At 41.1% G+C, this 22157-nt stretch overlaps 1 protein-coding gene across 3 annotated transcripts in view; it reads left to right on the top strand.

The window, feature by feature from the left end:
* Positions 1-20468, top strand: part of kdm3b (lysine (K)-specific demethylase 3B) — a 42362-nt gene extending 21894 nt beyond the window's left edge. Inside the window, exons 4-25 of one of the 3 annotated variants that reach the window (XM_061725126.1) lie at positions 441-546; positions 5046-5170; positions 5254-5313; positions 5623-6324; positions 8143-9292; positions 9395-9611; positions 9700-9914; positions 10077-10229; positions 10421-10528; positions 10638-10765; positions 10872-11166; positions 11273-11526; positions 12105-12377; positions 12507-12678; positions 12785-12875; positions 13731-13861; positions 13991-14110; positions 14594-14617; positions 17319-17458; positions 18390-18566; positions 18665-18799; positions 19486-20468. In XM_061725126.1, coding sequence (XP_061581110.1) covers positions 441-546; positions 5046-5170; positions 5254-5313; positions 5623-6324; positions 8143-9292; positions 9395-9611; positions 9700-9914; positions 10077-10229; positions 10421-10528; positions 10638-10765; positions 10872-11166; positions 11273-11526; positions 12105-12377; positions 12507-12678; positions 12785-12875; positions 13731-13861; positions 13991-14110; positions 14594-14617; positions 17319-17458; positions 18390-18566; positions 18665-18799; positions 19486-19566 — 4857 coding nt within the window. In that variant the 3' untranslated portion in view covers positions 19567-20468. Of the gene's footprint in view, positions 1-440; positions 547-5045; positions 5171-5253; positions 5314-5622; positions 6325-8142; positions 9293-9394; positions 9612-9699; positions 9915-10076; positions 10230-10420; positions 10529-10637; positions 10766-10868; positions 11167-11272; positions 11527-12104; positions 12378-12506; positions 12679-12784; positions 12876-13730; positions 13862-13990; positions 14111-14593; positions 14618-17318; positions 17459-18389; positions 18567-18664; positions 18800-19485 lie in introns of all 3 variants that reach the window. The other 2 variants (XM_061725125.1, XM_061725127.1) reach the window with 2 other exon arrangements.
* The last annotated feature ends 1689 nt before the right edge of the window (positions 20469-22157 follow it).

Below are 22157 nucleotides of genomic sequence, written 5' to 3'. Positions count from 1 at the left end.
TGAGCAGCAGTAACTTTTCCTGACATTGTAGCATTCGGGTTTTCTGTTCTGCTTGAAAACGGCAATGAAGACATAGTAGGAGAATGGGGAAAAAACTCAAACCAGCCACATTTGTGAGTAGGACGGAGGTTTCTTCCCCGATAATATCAAGTCATGCGTTTTTGGGAAAACTAATATCAAATTATCAGGAGCATATTGGCATATACTGGAACTTTTCACGTGATTTATTTATTTTTTTAATTATTAATTTTTTTTTTAGCTTTTTGGCTTTGCCCTGTTCATCATTGTAAATGCATCTAGACTTCTCACTATCAGACAGTGACTTCTGATCTTCTGATAGTGTTTCTAATGTTGTAGGGTGAAGTTGCATGTATGTTTTGTCCTCCATTGCTGCTTGTTTGCTTCCATTTCAAGACAATGTGGTTTGTTTCCTTATTCAGGTTGATAAAGACTTAAGACACCCATTGCTGCTGGAACATCCCTCTCTGCAGGGAGCCGTCTCCAACTGGCGCACAGACTTTGAACTGCAGGAGATCTTCAGAAAGGGTATGACTAAATCTTTAGCTGTTTTTGTTTTTTTTCTTACTTCCAATGTGTCCCTGGAGAACTTTTTCTGAACAGTGTTTGACCCATAATTAAACTTTCAATAAAGTTATCAGTGAAGGTGAAATGGGCTGTTTTATCAGTGCAAGTATAGAGTGTTTTCTTGTGTGAAGGGTTACATGGTTTGCCGTTGTTGGCATTAAAAGATTTGAATGGGAAAGGTGGGGAAACGTGTTGTATTTAGTGACGGCACAAAAAAATTGCTAAATTTGTGCATGCAAGCCATCTTTCCACATGCTGGATCCAACTTTAATTTTTATTCCTAGCTGAATAAAGATAAAGAAAAACAACAAAATGAGACCCTGGACCTGAATATTACTTTGTTAGAGGGAAAAGTGTACAGAGAAAAATCCCTTCAAGTCCCACGTGTTTAATTTAAATGTGATTGAATTTAAGCCCAAGGTCCACCGGGCACCGAAATGACATGTTGTGGCTGCGCTGCGTTTTTGGTGCATCCTCAGCACAGCCTCAGGTCTCACTGGGAGTGTTTGAGCAGTGGAGAGCTTCTGAGCACTGCCTGTTGGGTTGTTGTCTTCATCAGATGTCATGTTTACTGAAAACCTTTAAAGTGGAAATGAAGCAGTCAGTCAAGTATACATTATTTGCTAAATGGATATCCACTCTATTCACCAATTATGTAATAAACATGAAAAACGTAATACAATAAAAAATAAAAAGAACTCCCGTTATAGCTTTCATAGCACGGACGCCGCCATCTTGGCCGTGACGTCACGGGGTTGGTTAGCTTCACGGGAGTCCACAGACAGAGGTAGAGGTAGTGAGAGACAGAGACAGAGGAAGATAGAGACAGAAAAAGATCCAGATAGAGAAAGATAGACATTTATAGATAGAGATAGTGACATATAAAGACGGTTATATATAAAGACAGTGATCTATATTAGTGATCAATAGAGTAAAGACAAGTCGGAGGTCATTATTGCATTGCTCCTGGGTGTAATAATGAATTTTACCGGGTTAAGGGCAGGGACAAAGCAGTCCATTTCCATAAACTGCCACTACCAATAAGTATTTCAAAAATCTTTTTTCCTCAAACAAAACTTTGCAGTGACAAATTGGATAACGTGCGCACGGCGCACTCCAGATATGGTGACATTATTATGCGCACCTCAACACAGATGCAAACATAAACATTAAGGTGTCAACGCATCAGAAACAGATGAAAACACAGCTAAACAGGTCGCGGCGCAACAGAAACCCAGATGAAAATGCAGCTAAAAACATTAAGGTGACGGCGCACCTACAAAAAAGTTAAAAAAAAAAAAAAAAAAAAAAAAAAAAAAAGATCAAGTCGTGCGCATATTACCAGTGCATTAAACTGTATAATGCAGCGGCGCAGCCAGCCGGAATCCCGTACGCACTGTGCATTCCCTTTTTTTGAAGGATTTATTTTTACGTGCTGGGTTTGATGACAGACCAGAGGCTGAGTGGACTGGCCCGGGACTTTGACGAAACGGGAGGCGCAGACTCAAATAGGCAAGAACATCTTTATTTAATTTAATGACGCCAGATCTGGCTGGGGTTTATATTGTGGCATCGGCTAGTTGAAACGTGTGGTCTGTTAGTCTATCTGAGTTTTATGGTGTTTTTATAGTTCATGCTTTATGGTGCTGTACTTTTTTTTTATTTTTTTTTTTTACTTTTTTTGTAGGTGCGCCGTCACCTTAATGTTTTTAGCTGCATTTTCATCTGGGTTTCTGTTGCGCCTCCACCTGTTTAGCTGTGTTTTCATCTGTTTCTGGGTGCGCCGTCAGCTTTAATATTTAGTTGTGTTTTCATCTGTTTCTGATGCGTTGACATCATTGACAGCAGATACACTCCGGCACGGTGGGCATCACCGTGCATAAACCACACCTACACCAGGTAGTGTTGCCGACCCGCTCCTCACCCAAAACACCCGGCTCCTCCACGACTTCTTCCTCCCTAACCATCACTACCGCTCGGTTCCCTCGTCTCATAGGCTCAAAAGCATAAGCCATAGGGTTGCTGACCTCCACAGTCCTCTCAATCTCCTCCTCATCCATGATCTTTCGCAAAAACCACTTGCTGTCCTGTCTTGCCAATAGAGCGTTCAAAGCACCAACCAACCCCGTGACGTAAGCACCGACGTCACTTCAAGATGGCGGCTCGCTAGCCAGAGAACTAGGTAGAAACTACTAAAATAAATGTGTTATTTCTATGGGTTTCACAATTAAAAAAAATCAGATTTTAGACAAAGTCGTTTTTTAAATATATTTGACCACTACCAGTGCCAAAACATGCACGTTTCATTTCCACTTTAAGGTTGTATGAGAACCACAACATTATGATCTAACCTGCGTGTTTAAAGACATGATTATACGCAGGGCTGCACATAATTATTTTGGTCCGGTGCTCAGAGGAGCCCCTGGATATGTGACTTGGGCCTCCAAAAACGCGGTGACCCGTCTCGCCGGATCGATAAAAGAGGGATGCAGGAATAAGTTATAGGCAAAACGATATTTATTCACTTATAAAGATGAATGGCTCAATATGGTCCTTTACAAAGTTAATTTATTTCAATAATTCAACTAGAATATGGTGTAAAAGTTAATTTATTTCAATAATTCAACTAGAAAATGGTGTAAAAGTTAATTTATTTCAATAATTCAACTAGAATATGGTGTAAAAGTTAATTTATTTCAATAATTCAACTAGAATATGGTGTAAAAGTTAATCTATTTCAATAATTCAACTTAAAAGGTGAAACTAATATATTACCTAGTCTTATTACATGCAAAGCAAGATATGTTAAACCTTTATTTGTTATAATTTGGATGATGGAATTGTTTATTGATTTCATAAAATATTCTCTAATTTATTTTTTATTTGGGGTTTTCATAAACTGTGAGCCATAATTAGAGAGCAGCAGCTGGCGCAGGTAACTGCTGCACGCAGTGACGGACACTGGCTGATTTATGGTTCCGCGTTGCACCAACGCAGAGCTTACGGGGTAGGATACGCGGGAGCGCGAACGTACGGTGCGCGTCGCCGCGTAACATCATGCAGCCACTTCTCGGCAAACACACGTTTTCTGTTTCTATCCACGGGTAGTGGTTCAGTTTGGCATCTCTTTGTAGTTGGTGGTGGTGGAACGCCAAAATAATTACTTAATGGCGCTTGCTTCTTGGACATTTTGACGAGACGTGTCGGGGTTTGTTCAGTAAAACTGATCCTTACCTCTCTCCCTGCGCAACCCACCGCAGCAACGGACGCGCTGTGATTGGCCAGCCCAGTACCAACTTTGAGTGGCAGTTCTGGGGAAAAGCTCTCCCAATAGATTTTTTAATATTAGTATTCTGGTCTGGCCACAACCAATAATATGAGCCCCAGCTGTTGGTACGCAAAAGCGCTTCGCAGCACAAGATTGGCAGCGCACTGTGGATTTTGACGGCGCATGCGCTCTGGCGGCCCACTTATGTGCAGCCCTGATTATACGTTCAAATTTGTCTCCACTCAAAAGGCATTGTCCGTTCTGCTATTATCGGTATACAGAAGATGGGTGGTGTCAAATAAAATGTTGTACTTTTCAACCTCTATAATTGGTCTCTTTTTGTTTATCGAAGTTTCACCTGAGACTCTCTGACTTGTTTCCCTGAGATACTCCTTCACCGTTAATGATATAGTGCTAATTTCTGAATCACTGGTGCTGTTTTATTTCAAAAATTGACTCAATCCTCTCTGTCAGTCTAACATCCTGCCAGACACAAGATTGATGTGGTTCTGGTGCAGCTGATACACAAAATAGACTGCATGTATCTTCAGCAGTGGAGAGTGGTAGGGATGCTCCTGAAGCGTGCTGTGGTGCTTCTGGTGGCCCCACTGTCATTGACGACAGTTGCTGCAATTTACAACGACATCTGCAACACATGGGGTTTCAGTGCCAGATGGGACCCAGCCCTGAAACCTAAGGGTTTAAACAAATGTCTAGATGTTGTAGCACACAGGTGCATCTTGGGGCAGGCTCAGAATTGTACAGTTATCTGAGCTGTAGGTTTTGTTGGTGCACTGTTGTTGGTCATTTAGCGTTGTTGCTGTCTTAAGGACGCGTCTTGGTGGTCCAATGTGAGGTGAAACTAAGTGTTGAAATTAGGGTTGTCCAGTGCAGTTATTGTTTCTACGGTTTAACCTTTTATTTCTTGTTAATTATTGCTTTTGGCGGTGCTTCTTCCTCTTTGGTTTTCAGCCCCCTATTGGCTCACACAAGCTTTAGGCCAGGGATTTCCCACATTGCGTAGTGTCCGAGCTATGGACGGCCCTTTTTTCTTTTCTTTTTTTTTAAAGGGCTGTATGTAAACCTAAGACCTACAATCCTTCACTGCATGTGGGTTGACATCAACACAGACAGTGAGACGCTGCTATGTTTGAGTCATAACTTAATCTTTTCTTGTTTTTCTTGATATCAGGTTCATACACCATTCAAGGACGCAGGGTTCGTGTGTACCAACCAGAGTTTGAAGAGTGCTGGGCCTGTGGACTGGTCTCCCAGCATGACCCTATCTCTCACATTATGGAGATTACCTTAGATAAGGTAATATACAATATTATCTTGTGTATTCTGCCATTAACTGTGTGAAAGGATCATGTGCATTCTTTTTTTTTTCTTCCCTGTAGGGAGACGAAAATCAGATGGTAGATCCTCGTGTGATACATGTCATGCTAACAGAAGAGGAGGTATATATACCAATATATATTCATATAAATAAAACTTTTTCTCACAGCTCGCTGTCAGTGATAAATTAACTATGCCCTCTAGTGTTGAGTGCAGGCAAATTCCTTTGCACAGCCATGGGAGAGAGGCACATTTTTTATCATTTTTATTCCCCTACTGTGATTGAACAAGCATGAAATGCATGGCGAGTTGTAAGTTAGGAAATGTACCTGCTTTTACTCAGTATTTTTGTACACAGGTGGACACATGTTGAGCTTCGGATTTTAGAAATTGCGTGAATATAATTATTCCCAACCGTTTTCTCTTCATAGCTTGGAAAGAATGGGCGACGGAGGAGGGACAGTGAAACCATGAAGGGAGATGGTGGGCGCAGACGTAGAACTGCCTCCGAGGGTGAGGATGATTTGAACTTGAAACGGTTTAAAGGAGCTGGAGATTCTGAAACGGATGCGCAGAGCTGTGGTGACTCCAACGTAACTCCAGTGGAAGGGATGGGGATCTGGGCTGGAGACTCTGGCGAAAGAGTTAGCAGCACAATCAAGAATGGAAGTTCTGTGGAGGGAAGTTCTCCTCAGGGGAGAGTATCATCCCCAAACTCAAACGCCCCGCTCCAGATGGCCCAGCCAAACACTACTTCTCTTCGTAATCCTGCGCATGTCAAAGAAAATGGTCGTATGCTCCCAACACAAGGAGCAGCAGACTCCACCACCACCATTACTCACACCCCCACTCCACCTCCCCTCAAACCAGCCCCCTCCCCTTTCTCCACCACATCTTTTCCCTCATTAGGTCAGATGCCAATCCTGGTTCCTGGAGCTCCGGCCCCAAAAGCCTCCCCCTCCCCACAACCAGACCGAGAAGAGGCCTGCCAGTCCACTTTCTCTAAAACAGCTGCCCTCGTTTCCCCGGGGCCTGTCACCATTTCCTGGTCGCAAGAGAGTGGCCCCAGTGTGGCGCTGTCTGCATCCGTGGGTTTAAGCCCTAAAGCGCCAACCTGGGGGAACCTGACTGAGGTAAGCTAAACAGTTAACTTTTAAAGGTTTAACCAACCGTGGCACTAACCACTGAATTATATATCCACAAAGTCCTTTAAAGGGGTCATCACCTAGTCTTCACACGCGTCCAGTCTCCCTTAAATTGTCTTCAAATTTTTCTTGCGTGAGTAGATGCAAGATTCTGACGGTTCCGGATGTTTATTATAATAATGCTAAAGAGGAATGCGTTGATTGGCCGCAGGAAGGACAGATCCAGAATGGGGGCTCGCCCAGTACATGCATGCACTCCAAAACATGTTGAATCACAATCCTGACTGGGCTGCGGTTTACAGCATTCAGTCAATCATTGATACTGTAGCGCTGTGTGTGATGGTGTTCTTCTGCTCAGACACGAACAATAAAAAACAATCGTGTAGCCGTTTACAAGCATCCATGCTGCAGAGCAATGCACCTGGAGATATTAAAAGAATCACATTGGCTTCAAGGTTTATACTTGTCCAGTAAGCATCTAGTGTTAGCCCGATCTGTCTACCGTCTTTGCAGGGTTTCTTACACAATAAAGCATAAAGTTACACAAGGAGCAAAACTTAACAATTGCACTGCAGGTGAGTTGCCCCACTTTCCTAAACGCAGGTTTGATGGCATCTTCTCCTCGTATTGTCCCCAATTAGTCAAACATTCAGGCGCAAAATGTTTAGCACAAACAAAGAGTGGCAGGGAGAGTCGCAAAAACATTGTTACTGAAAATGAATGTAATCCACTGGTCCGTGGTAGCTTGGTTCGCCCATGCAGGACCACTGAAAACACTTTTGTGTTGATTTTGGCAACCAACAACAGAGTGCCGTAGTTGTCATCGGAGCGACGTTTAGACATCAATCGCAACACTCGTCAGTAATGTGACGGCATCGCGGCAGGTTAAGCAGGGGATTTCAGGTGGTGGAACAGAGCTGGGCTTATGCAGATTCCCTCCTGTGGTGACGACATCACATGAGCAGAATCAGAATCTCCTGTTTTTGGTTGTGCACCCTTGTGGGCATTCTGGTTTAAACAACAGAGGCCAAACAAAAAAAAAAGAAAAGATTTTCAGGCACGTTTCAACTGAGGTCCAACACCAATGTACATGTTTTAACAAGGAAAAATGCGACTTCCGACAAGTTTCAAAGTTTATTTAGACGGGACAATGCATATTCATGAACACTACATTAAGCAGTGTTAATACACCAGGTTTTAGCAGAATTGCTAGTTTCCACCCGCAGTCCCCACAAACAACCAGACACACTCACACTCACACATACGGGCAATTTAGAATGAGCAATTTACCTAGCATGCATGTTTTTGGACTATGGGAAAATGCGATTTCCAGGTGACGACTCCTTTTTTTAAAAAAAATAACAAAAGACGTAGTCAAGCAGACTACGTCAATGTTAATATGTCAACAATTTACGGCTGGTATTCACACAACTGGTGAATCTGACCTTCAAAAAATAGAATAAAAATTGGTCCACTGCCAATTTTATTTCAATTTTGAAAATGTATCTGCCAAATTCATATCTAGTGGATGTTGTTGCACTGATTTATTTGATTTATTCGTTAATGTTTTCACTAGTGCATGCATGCCAAGTGAGCACCAGTAGCCACCTAATAGGTGTTTACAGCAGTATAATATGCAGGGAGATCTTTATGAAGATGCAGATTGGTTTAGTTTAGAAATCGCTGTGGACTAGTCTGAACATAGTCTCAGTTGTATTACTGATGCCAATGTCATTGAGTGACCCAACAGAAATAAATCACCTTGGTTTGTTATTAATATTTAAATTTACATGTTTTGTTTCTTAGGGATCCAAAACTGCATCGGAATTTAGTTTTTCCCAAGCTGGCCCGACTGCTTCTGTATTTGGAGATGTCACCTCTCAGACCAATGGAGCTCCTACCACAGCCAGCAAGGACACTCCCAAGTCTTTTGGCTTCAGCTTTAGAGGAGGTAATAATGAGAGTTCAACTAAGAAAGACCAGAACCTGTTTTTTCAGTGCATGACCCAGAATTCTGCCACAAGTCCAAGCGCAAATGCTGGTCAGATTCAGTCCAAGGACAAAAATTACTTTACTGCAGTTTCTGAGAGTCTGAGTAAAGAGCCTCCAAGCCTTTTCAAGCCAGCAAGCTCCACTGACGGAGTGAAAAAGTCTGAGCTGTCTAAAGTGCCTGAAGCCCATCCAGCGGGAAATGGTGTGTTGAACAAATCATCAGCCTTCCAGGGGGGTTCTGGCTTAACTGTCGGTGGTCTTGGTGTGGCTTGTGCAACTAAGCAGAACAGTAACGATGGAACTTCTGCTGGAGGCTTAGGACTGCAGTCGAGTTTTAATTCCTCAAATAGCCACCAGAACATTTTTCTACAGGCCTCCAAAGAGTCTGCTAATCCGTTTCTGGCATACGGGGATAAAACATCACACACATCTTTTGTTGGCCTTACTGGGACTGAGCCGCAAAGTCCGGGTGTGGCCTCAGACAGCAAGCCCAACCTGTTCACCATGGCAGAGCCACCTAAGGGAATTCTGTCCTCAGATTTCCAAGCAATGTCCACAGCTGGTTCAGTGAGCTCAACCTCCTCTCCTGCACCGGCCTCATCTCAGACACTGATAAGCGAGAGGACTGTTGTGAAGGAGGATCAAGAAGCTAATGAGATGCCCACATCCACTTCGGGATGCCCCATGTTTGGAAGTACTGACCCTGGTGAAATGGAAGAAGTGCCTGTGTCTTTTGACCAGAGCCAGTCTCAGAAGTTTAGCCTCGAGGAAAGAGGCCAGTCATCTAAACGTGACTCTGACTCCAGCAGCAACAGTGACCTGTCAGACCTTAGTGAGAATGAGGAGGGCCCCGAGAAAGGCCAGGAACCAGGAGGGCCTCCGGGCGGCAAGGCTGGAGCCCTGCTGCAAAAAACTAAGGCCCAAGGGGCTGTTAAGGGCCGTCCACGTAACAAGCCTTTCAAAGGTAATTTATTTATTTTTGGTCCATATTTATGAACCTTCAGACACATATTTTGCCCACAAGCTAAATTAAAAAGTAGAATTAACACCGAGTTGTCTCTTCCAGTGGGCCAATCTGTGCTGAAAGATCAGAGCAAGGTGCGCCGTCTGAAGCAGTCCGGTGAGTCTTTTCTTCAGGACGGCTCCTGCATCAGTGTGGCTCCTCACTTGCACAAGTGCCGCGAATGCCGACTGGAGCGCTACCGGAAATACCGAAATACAGAGGACGAGAGCGATGATGACGACGACCCTAATGTTGCTTGTCGGTTCTTCCACTTTAGAAGGTACAGACTGTATGCTCATGGTTGGATCACCGCCTTAAGAATAACAGGAACAATTAACCTTTTATTAATTTGTTTTGCCTTCAACCAGGTTGGCTTTTACACGCAAAGGTATACTACGCGTGGAAGGCTTCTTAAGTCCTCAACAGAGTGATGCCATGGCTATGGGTCTGTGGTTACCTGCACCAGCTGTCCAAGAGGGCCTCGATCTCGATACATCCAAGTACATCCTGGCGAATGTTGGAGATCAGTTCTGTCAGTTGGTCATGTCTGAGAAGGAGGCCATGATGATGGTGGAGCCTCACCGTGAGTATGACCTTATCTCCAGACATCTCCGCTGAGTTTGAGGGTTCATTTTTGTTAAATCAAGTTAATTTAAGTCTTGTTTTTATTTGCTCTTCATTTGACTCTGCCTCCCAGAATCATTTACCACAGATATGACCTTATTTTTTTGCTTCTTTCCTTCAGAGAAAGTGGCGTGGAAACGGGCGGTGCGAGGTGTCCGAGAAATGTGCGATGTGTGTGAAACAACCTTGTTCAACATCCACTGGGTGTGTCGCAAGTGTGGCTTTGGGGTGTGCCTCGACTGTTATCGGCTGCGCAGAAACAGGCCAAGAGAAGGTAAATAACGCTAGCTTTTAGGGACTCTCAAAAGTTTACATAGCTTCTAGGGGCTCTTCTCATTTCCGTTACTTTAACTCATTTTTATTTCAAGCACCAGAGCATGTATTGACGAGATATGTTGAGGTTTTATATTATAGCAGCTTGAGTAAGAGGTAAATACTCAACTCACTACATTTTCTTCCCTTCAGATATGGATGAAACTCCAGAAGATGACGTTTTCTCTTGGTTAAAGTGTGCCAAAGGTCAACCTCATGAGCCACAAAACCTCATGCCTACACAAATTATACCTGGGACAGGTAATATGATTTGATAATAAGTAAATAAATCTGTATCTGGAAGTGAATAGGATCTCTTACGGGTGTGATAACAAATGTAAACATTTATTTTTGTTGCTTTCTCCTTTAGCTCTTTACAACATAGGTGACATGGTGCACTCTGCCAGAGGGAAATGGGGTATTAAAGCCAACTGTCCCTGTGCTAGTCGCCACACAAAGCCACTAGTGCGCCCTCTTGCCCCCAATGGGATTTCACAGGTACTGTCTTGCCCTGTCACTTTTTTTCAATACTGCATTTGTGTAACTGTTTAACTTGAAAGCTGTGCTATCCTTTTTTTTTTATCCCATCTGCTTATCTAAGCAGTCTACATCAAGCAGCGGTGGCCTTGCAGCTTCAGCGTCTGGTACAGGCATCTCTCCAAAAACAGAGGGAGAGACATCAGTGATCAAAACAGAAAATACACAAACAACTACGCCTTCAGACAGTGGGGGTGGGGAAAGCGTGGGGAGTACCAGCAGCACCACCACTGGTTTATCTTCCCCCTGTAATGTCACCCAGACTTCAGTCAAAGATTCACGGTCATCAGGAGAGGGAAACAGCTCTGCTCTCCACTGGCTCGCCGATTTGGCCACACAGAAAGCCAAGGATGACACTAAGGGTAAGTAGGAAACTGGTTCTGCTGACCCTCTATCAACATAGTGCAGAAATAATGAGTAGTTTCAGATTTAAAATGACCTCACTGTCCTGTCACCATCTTCTCCCAGAATCTGGTTCACTGCGCTCCATGATGAGTCGAGAAAGCCGGCCTCCCTTTGGCCTGGACTCGCTCAGTGCCCTGTCAAAGCCTTCAGCTTCCAGCCCGAAGCTATTTAACAGCTTGTTACTGGGCCCCAGCATGACCCAGTCTAAACCTGAGGGCTCAAGTCTCCGGGACCTGCTCAACTCTGGACCGGGAAAACTGCCTCAGGGCCCTGGGGAGAGTGGCGTACCTTTCCCTTCAGTTTTTACCTCAGCAAGTGTATGTATTATTTTTATCCCATCATTTTTACTTAGATTAGATTACATTGTACTTTATTTCTCCCTCAATGGGGAAATTCACTTTGTGCAGCAGCAGTACACTCAACACACATATGCAGGGAAAGGGTAAAAAAAAGTAAAAAATATATAATTACAAAATATGAACAGTATATACATTGGAATGAAAAATAAAAGTAGTGCAGTACGGGAAAAGAAAGAAAAACAGTGCAAAAAAAGCAGGTAGGACGTTTATGAGGTAGACAGATTGCACATCTTGTTGTTATTGTATGTACTGTATGTAGATTCTGCTGTTTTCTGTACGTTAACATTTATTGTAATACACTTTATGAGCAAGACTACTTTCTGAAACAGCAGAGTCCTTCTTTTCCACAGACAAGATGATCAAATCAGCCGTATCTTAATCTGTTCACAAATGATGACATTTTATTGCATTTGTAGTCTTTATTTTTAGATATAGTCATAAGTGGTTGGCTGATGTGTCATACATATCTAAAACAAAAGTACTCTAATGGTATAAATATTAGAGGTAACTGAAAAAATGAATCTTTGGTCATTTAGAGTGACAAGCTGAAGAGCAGCCTGCCGAACTTCCTGGATCATATCATCGCCTCAGTTGTGGAGACTAAAAAGGCGGAGGGCCGTCGCTCTGGAGCCTCTGAAGGTGGTGAACTTGGCGTTTTGGGGGCTCGTAAAGATGGAGTAATGGGTCTTAGTGTCTTGGAGCCACATACCTCACACTCCTGGCTCTGTGATGGGCGACTCCTCTGCCTACAAGATCCTGGCAACAGCAACAACTGGAAGATTTTCAGAGAGTGCTGGAAGCAGGGACAAGTAAGAATTAAAAGTTTAACTTATTGTTTTCGTATAAGCATGGAATGAAAAAATAATAGATAAAATCAGGGGATATAGGAGAGCAAGAGAGCAAGCATTTAAGCCTGGTCATGTGCTCTTTGTTCCCAGCCTGTGTTGGTGTCAGGGATACATAAACGCCTGAAAGGTCATTTGTGGAGGCCTGACGCTTTCAGCAAGGAGTTTGGAGACCAGGATGTAGACCTGGTGAACTGTAGAAATTGTGCTATTATTTCTGACGTGAAGGTGCGAGACTTCTGGGATGGCTTTGAGAAGATCGCCAGTGAGTACACAAATATTTTCATCAAACTGACCTTGCCTGCCAGCTGTATTACGGGAGTGTTTCTCGCCTGTGGCAATCAAATGTCTTGTATTTTCTGTAAATGCAGAACGACTGCAAGATGCTGATGGCCAACCCATGGTGTTGAAATTAAAGGACTGGCCTCCAGGTGAAGACTTTAGGGACATGATGCCCACAAGGTGAGGAACCCATTCATTTGGAGATGTGGTTTTCAATCACAGCATGATACACATCATATTGTCACATGAAGTTGAAAAAATGTAGATGCAGAACCATAGACTGCGTTTACATGCAGTCAATAACTCTTTTAAAACCGGAATATTAGCAATAACCCAAATTTGCACGGCCATGTAAACACCAATAACCCCTTTGAATAACCCGAATTTGCTCATATTCCGGTTTTTAAAAATCCGAATATGATCCCTGGGTTACTCCTTCTAAAACCCAAATATTCGGTCATATAAACGCCAAACGGAATATCCCGATCAAACGGAACATGAATTTGTTTTCTGCGCATGCTCTGTTCGCAAGGTTTGCTGGTCTTTTGAGTCCAGGAAGTTCTTCTAAACAGGGAGAAACCACGCCACACTTTTGGAGTGAGGAGGAGACTAATCATTTTATAAATGTAATGAAGGATATGAACATTTTGGCATTTGTAGACGGTAGAAAGTACCGGGATAGCGAGATTTACAAGAAGGTGAGCGAAAAGTTGCGTGAAGCAGCATTTGTTTTGAATTTGGATACAGGAAGAAGAAGCGGAAATGATGGTAATTGCATCATGACGTTCTCCACACGTCGCTGGTTTGATCGGGATATCCCGAATGATTAATTACCATGTAAACGGAATATTGCGAATGTTTCAGTAACCGGAATATTAGCAATAACCCGAATTTTGACTGCATGTAAACGTAGTCATTGTTGTTACTCTTATTTTAGCTTCAGCATTTTTTGGGAAGTAAAACATTTTTTTTTTCATGTGTGATAAAAGACTTTTCCTCTGAGTTTAATTGTTTCACTCATGCTACTCCTCACAGATTTGACGATTTAATGGAAAACCTCCCCTTGCCTGAGTACACAAAAAGAGACGGTCGTCTTAACCTCGCCTCCCGTCTGCCCAATTTTTTTGTGCGTCCTGATCTTGGACCAAAGATGTACAACGCTTATGGTAAGAGGAATTATCTGATAGACTTTTGTTTCTCCCCCCCCCCCCCCCCCCTTCTTTAAGTCTGCAAGGTTTAGTACAGTCCTCACCTTCTTCCATTTTCTGACTTTCTTGCTTTCATTTTACTGTCAGGCTTGATCTCGAGTGAAGACAGGAAGGTGGGGACGACTAACCTCCATCTGGATGTGTCCGATGCGGTCAACGTCATGGTTTATGTTGGCGTCCCTCATGGAGAAGATAACCAGGAGGAAGGTCAGTAGACTTGAACACACTTTTACTCTGTCTGTCTTCCCATCTTTACACACACAAACACACCCATACACACTCTTTATGTAGTCATACATGAATTATGAACCCCTGAGTATTATTTAAGCAACTATTTTTTTTTAAATCGCTACTTGCCTCCCAAAATGCAATTTTATTATGCACAAATATTTTTATTTAGTCTTTTATACTGATTGTGGAAATGTCTCAACTGTGCCAAATCCAAGATATTGTTTACATTTTAAAACTATATAATAAAAAAAAAAACTTTTCTCAAACACTATTGCTCATTCTTCCTTCGGCTAACGCCCTCTGAACAGTGTTGTGGATATTATCAAAGTTTTCCAGGAATATCCTGGTTAGACTTGTAGGTTGTAGTTGTTCCAGGTTTGATGTGCTTGGAAAGGACACTGGACAGACCCTCCAGTGGGTCTCACTCATTTACATTGTGGCAAAATCTCTCCTTTACAGAGGCAGAAATCTCTGGACGCAAAGGTGTGTAGACTTTCAGTTGTTTCACTTGAGTAGCATGCCCTTCTTCTTGACTAATTCCCCTTTTTCACTCCTGCGCTCCATCCTTCTGTTATCTATGCAATAGGGGCCAGAGCACCGGGACCCATCCCGCAATTTGTACATTTGCATGTCCTTTAACCCACTTAAGATTTCTATCTTAAACCAACTTGGGTTAAACTGAATGACGGCATTGAATTACCCTCTGAAGATCCTAGTTTTACTTTTCTATTGTTGAGTTTAGGGTCAGGTTAAAGCTGTCAGCTTTGCAGAAATATGAATTTCATTATTTGAGTTGAGTTCAGATATCATGTGGCTTTCACACTGGAACCATCTTTACTTCCTGTTTGCTTTGGGTGCGCAGTGCTCTGGTCCTTTGACTGTGGGAGAAGTTTGAATGAAGGGCGTTTAGACCTGTCATCCCTCTTGTCCCTGCAGGCTTGTTTTCATACCTGACAGCGACTGACGCACACACAGACACAACAAGGGATTGGTGTATATGACAATTCTTTTGTAGATGGCTGCTAGTTAACAAATAATAATGTAATTAAAAAGGATAAAAATGCATAAAAATATGCTCATGTGCTCAGTATGCCTTTTTTATATTTACCATATGAAAAAAACAAAAAACATTCTTGTCAATTTGTGTTCAGAGAGAAGTAGTGGCAGCTGAGGCTTATAGATCTGATGACAAGTTATCTATTGGCAGGAAAAGGGTTTATCCATCCCAGATCTCAAAGCACAGCCAGTAAATGTTGATAATCACAGCCAAGATTGCTCAAGTTGATATTTGTATTTAAACTTGACTAAGTAACTACAGATCATGGAAAAATATTGACTTTGACTAAAGTTGCTACAAAGCCACTACCGAATCAATTTAGTTTCTTTTCCTAAGAAAACTTATTTATTAAATTTTTTATTCATTTATCTATCCCTATTAGTTTGCAAAAGTTTGGAAACCTTCAGGAGCAGATCCTCTGTAGCCAAGCCTCGACACAACAGTTTAACTGTGGACATACCGACCTCATGCACCAGTCCTTTCCCCTCTTAGGACCAGAAGATTTTCTTACACGTGTCAAGTGACACACTAAGGTTTAGCTTTGAAACTGAATTCAAAACTGTAAATGAATAATCTACAAGAAGACCAATAGACATTTTTCCAACACTCAAGCCTACATTACTAATACACGTTGACTTGCATCACCCACGTACATGTCAGCAAATTGTTAGATAATTGAGAAAAACACTATTGGGTTGGCTGGGGAAAAAAGACCCACTGACACATATATCAAATGTCGTAATTTTGTTTTTTCACTTTCTAAAGTGCCAATCAGTCAATAGTTAAAAAAAAATAGACGATAAAAAAGCGTAGGAAAATAGTTGTAGCTGTTCTACAAGTCAAGCGTAGGCTGTGGATGTGAACATTGTGTCAGTAAATGTGATTGTGCAGTCTGTAAACGTCCTCTTAAATGCCCCGGTGGTTCTCAACTGGTCTGGCCGCAGAGTCTTTGTCTTATGGTGCTACTCAAACATTATGTAAGGGTTAATGAAACTATGGTGCTTTGATATATTATAAACAATGGTCTTGCTATCTTGGGGCCAAGCAGCAAAACTGTGTAGGCACCAGCTGTGTTTCTCTATTTCTTAAACATTTTTCCTCCCATTGGACTCTATAATCCTGTGGCAACCCTTTTACAAACCTTCTCACTAATTTGGGACAGTGGTGTGATAATTGTCTGTTTCTTGCCTGCTCGTTGTTTATTTAACACTGCCAAATGTTCAAAGTTGGAGCTGCGTTTATGCATGTAATCTTTAAAGCATTATGGCTTATTTTCTTCAGTGAGGTAGCGTTGAATTGAGAGATTTTAAAATTCTTTTGTCAACTGAAGTCTGTGCTGAGGAATGTGGAAAGTCTCATAGAGATGTTTGATTGGGCAACTACATAATAACCACGATCATTTCCTTTGTTCCCTAGAGCATTTGTCATTGAAATCCTTTTTTTTTAAGCAGAGCTTTGATCTACCAAATCTAAACTTGACACGTGGTCTTGAGCCCCCTGTTTTTATACAGGACACAAACAATTTTGGTGCTTTTAATCTCTGAGGGGTTACTGCCACACTGGAACCTTGATAAGATTATCAAGGTCTCATAAGAACTGAAACTGCTGAAAAGCTTGCCCTCTATTGCTGCTTGCTAATCTCTCTCTCTCTCTCTCTTTCTCTCTTTCTTGTGTCTAAACCCTGAATACTTGGCGGTGACGCTTAGGATGCTTGTTGTGCTTTAACAGCCGTCTCGTGCAGCTGCTAACAGTAGCTTAAGAGAAGCTCTAGAAAATGTTTTCAATCTGCTGGGTCATGAACCACCAGTTGAGAACTACAACTCTGCACCATTTTGCCAAGCAGTATGATAAATGAATATTAGTTCAGTTGTTTTGGATTTATGTTGTTGTAGATGAAAAATATGTTCAGTTACAGTCTTAATCACTCTCCCAGTATGATGCTAATGTACTGCCATTCTTGAAAATGGACTAAATGCTTTAAAAAACACAATGAATACAATTCTAAATGTTGATTTATATGTGGCCAAATAAAAAAGGCCCAACTGTAAGAGGTTATGGAGACACTGCTGATGAATGTTGGGGGTCCAGTATGTGTATGTGCATTGTTTGCTAATTTTCAATTTCCAGAGGTCATGACCACCATTGACGAGGGCGACGTGGATGAAATGACGAAGAGGAGGGTTCACGAGGGAAAGGAGAAACCTGGAGCTCTGTGGCACATCTATGCTGCCAAGGATGCTGAGAAGATCCGGGAATTACTCCGCAAGGTCAGGAGCTAGTATAGGTTTCTCTCGGTTGGTGTTAGCTAGGGCTGCACGATTAATCGTTAAAAAATCGCGATCTCGATTCATGCTTGAACGCGATCTCATTTCCAAATGACGACGATTTTAAAAAAAAAAAAAAAAAAAAAAAAATTTAAAGATGGCTGCATAAAAAAAGGACTAGGCCTATGTTCTAGGTTGTTGTAGTCCTGTCATGGTCAACTATCATGTTGTCATGTTTGTTATATTTTGTTAATGATTGTGGATTACATTTGGAGAAACATCTACCTTTCTCATCACCTGACACATATTGCACATAAATATTGTTAAAATTGTTATTGTTAAAATTATTTAAAGACAAGAGAGATGTTTATTGTTTTTATGTTCAATGTCAGCTATTACAGCAAAAAGCAGCCAGAGGAATAATTTGTTGCCTCAGAACTACAGGATCTGTTACAAGTCCCCTTTCTGAAAGGGTGTTCAACTCAGGGAGGAACAAATATTGTTCAAAATTGTTATTATTGTTTAAATTATTCAAAGGTTTGTGTAAAGAAGACAAGAGATGTTTATTGTTATTATATTTTTGTTCAGCTGTTGCAAAGTTAAAGTAATAAGTGCAATACATTTTATATTGGAAAAAAATCGTGAGAGAATCGTGATCTCAATTCTAAGCAAAAAAATCGTGATTCTCATTTTGTCCAGAATCGTGCAGCCCTAGTGTTAGCTCCCTAAACTGTTACCGACCAACGTTTTCAGTAATATAAAGTCAGGGTCACATATTATTAATGACGATACAGAAAACGGGTCGAGTTTGCAGCAGTTATTGCATTTCACAAAGGATCAATAACTGTTCCTGTTTGATTTTTATGTTTTTTTGTTGTTTTTTGTTATATGTCATCCTTTTCTAAGCCATGTGATATATCCTTACCTTTGTCAGGTGGGAGAAGAGCAAGGTCAGGAGAACCCTCCAGACCACGACCCCATTCACGACCAGAGCTGGTACCTGGACCAGGTGCTCCGCCGCAGGCTCTATGAGGAATATGGTGTCCAGGGCTGGGCCATTGTACAGTTCTTAGGAGATGCTGTGTTTATCCCTGCTGGCGCTCCACACCAGGTCAGACGCATGACGTAATGCAGCATAAAGTCAACTTTTGAATGCTCTGATTTCAGGCTGATGATGTTTTTTTTTCCCCTTCGCTCTCCTCCTCTCAGGTACACAACCTGTACAGTTGTATCAAAGTGGCAGAGGACTTTGTGTCTCCTGAGCACGTGAGGCACTGCTTCAGACTGACACAGGAGTTCAGACACCTGTCCACAACTCACACAAATCATGAAGACAAGCTACAGGTTGGTTTGTTGGGGGTTTTTTTTGTTTTTTTTTTAAATACATGTGTGTTTATATGTCTGCACTCGGCTTGTTTCCCTCTAAATTGATGACCTGCTTCATATTGTTCAGTGCAACATATACAGGACTGTCTCAGAAAATTAGAATATTGTGATTTTCTGTAATGCAATCACAAAAACAAAAATGTCATACATTCTGGATTCATTACAAATCAACTGAAATATTGCAAGCCTTTTATTATTTTAATATTGCTGATCATGGCTTACAGCTTAAGAAAACTCAAATATCCTATCTCTAAAAATTTGAATATTCTAGGAATCTTAATCTTAAACTGTAATCCATAATCAGCAATATTAAAATAATAAAAGGCTTGCAATATTTCAGATTATTTGTAATGAATCCAGAATGTATGACATTTTAGTTTTTTTTTAATTGCATTACAGAAAATAAAGAACTTTATCACAATATTCTAATTTTCTGAGACAGTCCTGTATATTTGCTTCTAAGTACATGGTTGTACGATTATGTTGGTAGCCTAACATGTATCGCAATTGTTAGATTTTGTGTAGTTTTCCAAACTTTAACCGGCAGAACTAGTAGTTTGTTTTATAGGCTCGCTTTTTTTTTATTGAAAAGGAAATGTCTGTGTCCATTATTGTTGTTGACTTGCTGTCTTGGTTTTACTTAGGTGAAGAACATCATCTATCATGCAGTGAAGGATGCTGTTGGGACACTGAAGGCTCATGAATCTAAAATAGTTCGCCCTTAGTCCCGGTCCCTGAACAACGAGCCACTGAAGACCACTCCACTACGTACACACAGTATACATCACATACCAACATAAGTACGAGCTGCTGCGTGCAGAGTACAACGATAGTGTAGGTTGTTTGGGACAGTTTAAGTCTGGGATTTAGGATCGAGGACATTTTAATTTGGGGGGGGAGGGTTTAGAAGGGGAGGGACTAATCAGCGCTTCGATGAAGGAAGTCCTTTATCGCTGTTACACAGTACGCTCAAACTTGTCTAGTTGTTTTTGGAATTTTCCTTTTTTTTGCCTTTTTTTTGCTTTTGTTTTTTCGATTAAAAATTGTATTTAAAGTCAGTGTGTTCGGTTTTCATTGTATATGTAAGATGTGAGTGTAAGGGAGGTAAAAGCTGACGTGCCTTTGGAGCAGAGGTTCAGCGTCAATTTAAAGCAACTGACGAAATGTGAGTACTGGGCTAACTTTCCTATTTCAATGACATTGGTATTATTTCTTTTTAATAGGAGCAAGGTTAACCTGTTTTTGTAGATTTTTTTTTGAAGTTTTTAAACAGCTGATTGTTTCTGCCCTTTGTGGCTGAAATTAATTGTGGAAGCAGCCAGTCAAGGGAAGCAGACCAAAGTTTTGTATTTTTAGTTTTCTTATTTCTCTTGTAAAGTGAGAAATCTTTTTTTTTTTTCCTTTTTTTTAATACACTGCAAGATATTGATCAGAAGAGCTTCAGAGAAGGCTGTTTTATTTTCATCTGTCTTTGTCCCATGGGTTCAATGAACTGCAGACTTCCAACAACATTGTTCAAGAATCACAACTGCAGGTGAACAGAACTACTGGCCATTAACATTGTATCAATATATATATTGATCTTAGCAGTCTGTTTGATTTTTCACAATAAAGTTTACAAAAACTCCCTTGTGTTTGTATTTTTGATTTTCATAAGAAATGGAAATGCATTAAATTCCTAAATTAAAGCCATTAGGTAAATTTAAGAACTTATACAAAGCTGGTTCAGCACAACAAATAAACGCTCGCCATCAGACAGCGTATTGTTGTCAAGGCTGCAGGAAACCTACAAAGCAGACGTATCGGATATTTTGTTTTTGTATTTATCGTTTGCTGTTCCTCAGAAGTGGTAGGACAAAGCTCTCAGACCCATTACATAATATAGGATCAAGTGGCTCACGTCATCCACAAAACTGGCTGCTATGAAGATGCATGCAAAGAAATGGTTGAAATGAGAGCTTTTGTTCTGTATCTCTGTTATAATTTGATCAAGGCATGTTTGACATTAATACCTCAATACATTGTGTCGACCTTTGAAAAAGAGCATAATGTTTCATTTAAAATTATTTAAATTTTCCTAACAGATACATGTAAGACCTTTAGCTGCTAATGCAGCAGGGAAACTTGGGGGATGCAGGTTTCAGTCATAGATTTGTAAATGATAGGACAAACCCTCTTTGATCTCACCCAAAGGCTTTCTGAAGAGCACTTTTGAAGCTTTTTTCTCCTCTTGCACTGTGCGGCGCCATGTTAATGGGTGGGACAAACAAGTCCTGAACCAACAAGAACATGCCCACCTTGTGTCAATGACAGGTAGCCCCGGTTATCACCAGCTCCCTCGGCAGATCTACACCAGAGGACCTGAAGCTTCCAAAAAAACATTTGCAGTGGAATATCCTGTTTATGTATAGTTTCTGTGGTGAAATCAGAAATTACCTATGTTTCGCTGATCTTGCGGTTAGTAAACTGATTGGTTTGGTAAGTTTTGAGGGAGTGATAATGACTAGACATCGGGTAAGCCAATTTACCAATCCAAATTCTATGTCCTATATTATACATTTATTGCTTTACATCAGTGGTCTTCAACCCTGGTCCTCGAGATACTGCCCTGCATGTTTTTGGATTCTACCCTGCTTCAGCACAAGGAGCTGTGTCAACAACAACTCATAGGCCTACTATGCAATATTTTTTATTCTTCATCCATTATGTGCAATATTCTTTACTCATTTACGGTATGTGTAATATTCTTTCACTCATCCATGTGCAATATTCTCTCATTCGTTAATTTACATAGTGTATATATATTTATGTTTCCTGTTTCTTATTTTGTTTTTTTACATAGTCTTTACATGTGTGCACTTTTATGGAGCTGCTGCCTAATCTCATTGTATCAAAATGATAATGAAGGCTTTATATTTCTATTCTATTTCTAACAGAACTGCCCAGACATTGATAACAAACTAATGAGGACTTAATTAGAATCAGGTGTGCTGAGGCCGGGAAACATCCAGAGCATGCGAAATAGTAGATCTTGAGGACCAGCTTAACAAAAACTTGCTTTATATACTAACTATATAACTTCCCCCGAGGCCCAACTGCCATAGATGTGAAATCAAGCTATTAAGGAAGAAAATAGTTTGTTTTTTTTAACCAGGCTATATATATGTTTATTTTTTACGACAAAGTTGGACATCTTGACATTGGGATTAATAGAGATTGATTTGCTTTGGATTCCTCCCCTAGTGGTCAGATGATGAACTGTAACTTTTGTCACTTCAGGGGTGGCCTCCCTTTGAAAATTCAGATTATTGGCACT

This window comes from Cololabis saira, chromosome 7 (assembly GCF_033807715.1).
Source record: "Cololabis saira isolate AMF1-May2022 chromosome 7, fColSai1.1, whole genome shotgun sequence".
NCBI lineage: Eukaryota > Metazoa > Chordata > Actinopteri > Beloniformes > Belonidae > Cololabis > Cololabis saira.
The sequence above is the reverse complement of the archived record's forward strand: the minus strand, read 5'-3'. Positions and strand labels throughout refer to the sequence as shown.